This window comes from Dendroctonus ponderosae, unplaced genomic scaffold (assembly GCF_020466585.1).
Source record: "Dendroctonus ponderosae isolate FM_Combo_2020 unplaced genomic scaffold, Dpon_F_20191213v2 Dpon_F_20191213_9, whole genome shotgun sequence".
NCBI classification, from domain to species: Eukaryota; Metazoa; Arthropoda; class Insecta; order Coleoptera; family Curculionidae; genus Dendroctonus; species Dendroctonus ponderosae.
In genome coordinates, this window is record NW_026019116.1 from 5378802 (window position 1) to 5384735 (window position 5934).

General features: G+C 47.6%; 2 protein-coding genes and 1 non-coding gene across 6 annotated transcripts in view; 1 reads left to right on the top strand and 2 right to left on the bottom strand.

The window, feature by feature from the left end:
• LOC109541787 (zinc finger protein 674) overlaps positions 1–1590 on the bottom strand; it is a gene marked incomplete in the record, with an annotated part of 3851 nt that extends 2261 nt beyond the window's left edge. Inside the window, 5 exon segments of the mRNA XM_019910748.2 lie at positions 309–491; positions 684–776; positions 832–972; positions 1031–1155; positions 1505–1590. Of these exon segments, the coding sequence (XP_019766307.1) occupies positions 309–491; positions 684–776; positions 832–972; positions 1031–1155; positions 1505–1578 (616 nt within the window).
• A 3-nt stretch (positions 1591–1593) lies between these two features.
• LOC109541786 (cytochrome c oxidase subunit 12, mitochondrial) overlaps positions 1594–5934 on the top strand; it is a 14308-nt gene continuing 9967 nt past the window's right edge. The window contains exons 1-14 of one of the 4 annotated variants that reach the window (XM_048669634.1): positions 1594–1679; positions 2135–2208; positions 2488–2671; positions 2720–2901; positions 2950–3246; positions 3302–3478; positions 3531–3759; positions 3820–3978; positions 4037–4277; positions 4336–4441; positions 4503–4627; positions 4677–4836; positions 4889–5181; positions 5568–5756. In XM_048669634.1, the coding sequence (XP_048525591.1) occupies positions 1594–1679; positions 2135–2208; positions 2488–2671; positions 2720–2901; positions 2950–3246; positions 3302–3478; positions 3531–3759; positions 3820–3978; positions 4037–4277; positions 4336–4441; positions 4503–4627; positions 4677–4836; positions 4889–5181; positions 5568–5756 (2502 nt within the window). Of the gene's footprint in view, positions 1680–1913; positions 2209–2487; positions 2672–2719; positions 2902–2949; positions 3247–3301; positions 3479–3530; positions 3760–3819; positions 3979–4036; positions 4278–4335; positions 4442–4502; positions 4628–4676; positions 4837–4888; positions 5182–5567; positions 5757–5934 lie in introns of those variants that run through there. The other 3 variants (XM_048669636.1, XM_048669635.1, XM_019910747.2) reach the window with 3 other exon arrangements.
• Positions 5348–5419, bottom strand: Trnah-gug. Its single transcript has one exon. It is a non-coding gene; the product is annotated as a tRNA-His (tRNA).

A 5934-nucleotide genomic window follows, 5' to 3' on the forward strand; every position in this document is an offset into this window, starting at 1 on the left:
AAGTTTTAGATTTGCGTGGTTTTTTTTTTAGTTGCAAAATCCACTTGAACATGACGCTAGTTTTTTCGAAGTTTCTCAAAAACCACTCGAGCCACAGAATTTGTTTTGGCATCGTTGGATAGAGAATTGAAGGGGGGGTCATGACCCCCCTGACCCTCCCCTTGGATCCGCCCTTGGATCCGCCCTTGGTCTGTAGCCTGATTGAGAGAAGGGAGAGAATGGAACACCATCAAGCCAGGAAAAGTGTCTTCGAAGCGGCGGAAATGCTACAAAGCCGCAAAGTCAAAGTGTAGAAAAGGTGCTCTTACCTTTTTGGTGGAAAGCCTTATCGCAGATGTGGCAGCGATGCGGTTTCACCCCTGTATGCGTTTTACTATGGGAAATCAAGGTGGAAACTCGATTGAAGTTTTTGTTGCACACCCGGCACACGTAGGGCCGCGCCGAGGAGTGAATAGCCCTGTGCTGAGACAAGGTGGACATCTGACGAAACGCTGTAAAAAAAGAGAAAGTTGAAAACCAGAATTTCCTCCTGACGTTTCGCCAGCACGATTTGGTTGCATCCTCAATGGCCCTGGTTTCACGCAACAAATATTCGCAAAAGTGCCTTTAAAGCACCACCGAGGAAGCAACGTACCTGTGCTTGTAAAAATTTATCTTAAAATAAAACAACGGTCTTTACGTACATTTTCCGCAAGTGAGACAATGAAACTTCCTCTCGTCTGTATGGGTGGGCAAGTGGCGCATCAGGGTGTACTGATGCCCGAACTCTTTGCCGCCTGAAAAAGGCGCACATAAAAGCCACTGAACAGGCAAAAAAGCGCAATTTCTTACACACTCCGCATTGGAAAACTCTGCTGCATTTCCCATCCTGTTCCTTGTACTTTGTTTTGGAAAATATCAAAGACGAGTCCTTCTTACTGGGCGCAGCGCTGGAGGACTCCAAGTTGCTTGGGATCATTTCTTGAATATTAGCTATGGAAAGTAAACGGTGTTTAATCGCTAAAACGCCTTCAAAACGTCTGGGGTTTACCAGTAGTTGATGCGCCCCCATCAGCAGCTGCATCAAGGATTTGAAAATTCGGGTCGTCGTCCAAATGCCCGAATTGAGAGAAGAATATAATGTCGGAGTCTTTGATCTGGTCATCCTTAATCAACCTGCAAAAAAGTCCAGTTTTATCCAATTGATAACGTAGCTGAGCGGCTGGGAATTCTTGAAATGGGCTATAACTCCCATCCAATTCAAGATTTTAAATACATGTAAAGAATCAGGCCCATAGTGTTATAACGACGGGCCAAAAGTGCTGTCGCCCAACTATTTGAAGAGAAACGCGCCTAAAAGATTGACAATTTGGAACGCAGCACTTGGGCAAGTTTGCGCGCGGACTCTCTTGCCAGACTTTCAGCGCATGTGAAGTGGCTCTGAACGTCATGTGTCAGAAAAAAGTTGAATCGTGTTCTTTTTGTTAAAAATTGAATAAAATCCCGCTAAATAAATGCAACTCACTCGTCGTTCTGGATACCGTCGATTAATCCTTGCAGGCAGTCGACTTCAGTGCGCGTAAACGACTCAGAGTCCATTTTCTGGGCGGATTTATGAGCCGCCTCAATGTCCGGTTGCTACAGAAAAGCCAACGCTCAGATGGTGACCGCTGTAACCCGGATTTTTACTCAGCTACCAGGTATTTGATAGTTATTTAACTGGGGTTTGTTGCTGATTGTTCTTCTACGAGTTTGCAGCCTGATAATTGACATTATTTTGAATTTCTTGGGAAAATCTACATATTTTTGAAAGCTCCGAAACTGTCATGGCCGCTTGAGACTTGAGGCGGTTTCTTCCGGGGAAAAACCGTAAATTTTTTTATTGCTTTGGATCAAGAAACAGTGCTTTATTTTTATTAAATCCCAATAATAAAAAAAATATAAAATTTAGCAGTTTTCACTAAATTGCGCCATTGAAACAGGAACAAAAATGTTTTGCCATTACTACTGGATTATTCTTCAACGTTGTCGCTTTGCCGGACTGCAGCCACCGACAACGGATTGACGAATCGCAAGCGCCTAACCTCAATAAACTGTTCAATGTTGATTTTAAAATGTACACAATTTATTTTTTAAAACAATGCAAACTGTGCAGGAGGAATGTCGCTGTAATTGGGGCCATTGGCAGGAGCAGGCAGTTTTCAACAAATAATCCCCAGCGGATAAATGGTATGCAACTGTGGTAATTCCAGTTTTAGCTATTTTCGCCGCTTTCGCTCAATTAGCTTGTTTAAAACCCCTGCAAACAGCTTCAGCTTAGCCAAACTCAGATAATACCGCAAACAAACAGCTCTATAGGGCGCTTACTGCAAATCGCTGGGGTTTATATCGAAATCATACAGCGCGTGTTTTGCAGTTTAGATGGCACAATCAGGGCTGAAACTGTGTCTTTAGACACCCTGGAGCACCTTCTTAACGTATACAACAACTTCCATTTAAATTTCGTAGAGTTATCCAGCGCCTACAACCCCCACGAGCTGGAAAAGGCCCATTTCAACGCAGACTACTTCCCGCCGAAATCAGCCCTTTGCCGCCAGCCGTTTAGCTTGATTCTGCCGCCCCCCAATATAACCGGGACATTGCACTTGGGGCATGCCCTTACTGTGTCCATCCAGGACGCCCTAGTCAAATGGTAATCCCCCATCAAGCCCCATTTTTGCCCTAAACTATTGGCTTGCAGGCACAAAATGCAGGGACGCGAAGTTATGTGGGTGCCCGGGCTGGACCATGCAGGAATCGCTACTCAAGTGGTGGTTGAGAAAAAGCTGTGGAAGGAGCGGGGGCTGACGCGCCATCAACTAGGCAGGGAGCGCTTTGAGGAGGAGATTTGGAAATGGAAGCAAGAAAAATCCACTACTATAAGTAGGTTTAGTTGACCAGCCAGTTTGAAGGCTTGCTGATTGGTTTTAGTTGAGCAATTGAGGAGAATTAACGTGGATCTCAGTTGGGACAGAGAAGCTTTCACTATGGACGCGAAGCGCTCGAAAGCAGTCACAGAGGCGTTCATCCGGCTGTTTGAGCAGGGGCTGATTTACCGGGCAGACCATCTAGTGAACTGGTCCTGCACCCTACAGTCGGCGGTTTCGGATATTGAGGTGGATCGCGTCCGAGTGGAGGCTGCAACCGACTTTAGAGTGCCCGGATATGAGAAGCCGGTTAAATTTGGAGTCCTCACCAAGTTTGCGTATAAACTATCCGAATCACTTGGTGGGTTTCATCCAGGCCGGTTGGCTGGTGGACTGAGCCGTGCTGTTGTTTTTAGAGGAAATTGTGGTGGCAACCACTCGCCCCGAGACCATTCTAGGCGATGTAGCTGTGGCGGTTAATCCCCAAGACTCGCGTTATGCACATTTCGTGGGCAAACGGCTTCAGCACCCGTTTAGACCCGACCTGATTCCGGTCATTGCTGACAATATGGTGGATCCGCTCTTTGGGACTGGTGCGTTAGACGTGGGGGACTGGAGCGTTTTAAGCATATCTTGTGGTTGCAGGTGCAGTGAAAATCACTCCAGCTCACGATCCAGACGATTTCCTGACGGGAAAGCGGCACAATCTCCGGTTTCTTGCAGTAATAGACGAACAGGGCCAGCTAACGGACAGCTGTGGAGCTTTCCAGGGTTTGCGGCGTTTCGACGCCCGGGAGGTCATCATTGGGGCCCTGATGGAAAAGGGCTTATACAAAGGCAGTCAGGAGCACAGCATGGCTGTACCGATTTGCAGGTGAAGCAATTTCCGGTGAAAAAACGTGCTAGGACTAAACGGGGGCGTTTGTCTTCACAGCCGCTCCAAGGATGTGATTGAGTTCCTCATCAAGCCCCAGTGGTTTCTGGACTGTTCCCAAATGTCCCAGAAGGCTTTAGCCAACGTCGGCGACGGCACCCTGCAGATTGAGCCGGAGAATTTCGAAAAAACCTGGTCCCAGTGGCTGGAGAATATTAGGTGATAAACATTTTTTCGCGCATTGGTTTTTTCATACATTTTTGTTGATGTTTGAAAGGGATTGGTGCATTTCAAGGCAGCTTTGGTGGGGCCACCGCATTCCCGCCTACTCCTGCAGTGTGAACGGGAACAATCATGTTTGGGTGGCCGCCCAAGATGCCGATGCGGCAAAGGAAAAGGCTGCAAGACTGCTCAACTGCCGTCCTGCTGACGTGGAATCTAAACAGGATGAGGACGTGCTGGACACGTGGTTTTCGTCGGCTTTGCAGCCGTTTGCAGTGTTTGGGTGGCCTGAGCAGGTAAGGGATTTTTCGGCGTTGTTTGAGGGCGATTCTGAATGCGTTTTTTCCGCAAAAGACTGCTGATTTGGACAAGTACTACCCGCTGTCGCTGATGGAGACTGGCCACGACATTTTGTTCTTTTGGGTGGCTAGGATGGTCATGTTAGGGACGCATTTAACTGGTGAATTTTTCCCAACAGTGAATGAATTGATGGACGTTTTGATATTTTTTCGGTGTTTTAGGTCAGTTGCCGTTCAAAAAAGTGCTCCTGCATGGGGTGATCTGCGACGCTCATGGCCGGAAGATGTCTAAGAGCTTGGGGAACGTGATCGCTCCGGAAGAAGTCATCGATGGGGTCACTTTGGAAGTAGGTGGGTGATCTTGATATCAACCCGTCTTTAAGGGAGAGTTTTTAGCAACTGGGGCTCATTTTGGAGCAGAATTACCGGACTGGCATTTTGTCCGAAGCAGAACTGAAGAAGGCGTCCGACGGCCAAAAGCGGATGTTTCCCAATGGCATTCCGCAGTGTGGGGCCGATGCGTTACGGTTCACCTTATTATCACACAATGTTAAAAGTAAGGGCAGAGCCATTGGGGCCATCCAGTGCAGTAAATGCGGTGCTTTCAGGTCATGTAATCAACTTCGACGTCAGCGAGTGCCACACGAACAAACTGTTCGGCAACAAGATCTGGCAAGCGACCAAATTCACGCTTCTTTGGACCGGCAAAGTGTCGGCGGCTCAAGGGGGCTTCGCCCACTGGGGCCCCAGTGTTGAGCTGGCGCCGATGGATCGATGGATTTTGAGTAAACTCACTCAAATGCTTCAGGCGATTGAGGGCGCGATGGAGGCGCATGAGTTTCATGGGGCCACGGCTGCTTTGAAGCAGTTCCTCTACTACGAGTTCTGCGATGTTTATTTGGTGAGTTGAGTGATTGTGCATTGTCATCATATTTTATTAACAGATCTGGTACGTCCTAGACGGTTAGGAGGTTTTTTGCATAACAAATATATTAGTTTCATAGCGATTTTTGCAAAAAATATTTTTTTAAAAGCAAAAAGCTTCCGCCGTGACAATGTTTTCACATTGCCGTGACCAGGATTCGAACCTGGGTTACTACGGCCACAACGTAGGGTCCTAACCACTAGACGATCACGGCTGTTGGAAGCATGCTTGGCAATGCAGCAACCGCGCTCTTATCGTTAGGCGCCTTGATTGGCTGATATGAATGCACAGGACCGGACTAGGCGTTCAATTTCTCCACACTGGTGCTTCTCGTTTTGAACACATCTATCGTTTTTCGGCAGGAAGCGGTGAAAAGCGACCTAAAAGAGCGCACTGCTGACCCACTAAGCTCCACTCATTGCAAAACGCTCCTCACATGTCTGGACCACAGTTTACGGGCGCTGTGGCCTTTCATGCCAATGCTCGCGCAGCATTTGCATCAGAACCTGCCCCTCCTGGACGATTTTGGCCTAAACACCCTCGTCCCAAAGGTAAGACCTTGTCCAATGCAGGGGCGGATCCAGCTTTAAAGTCAGGGAGGGGTTATGTAGGAAAATACAGTCTTCTGTTATCGATGAAATTAGAAAAATGATCGTCGTTTTGTGCAAGGGTGGCGCAAGATTATTGCAAAATTTCATGTTTTCCGTCCCGTTTTGCATGTTTCTCGGA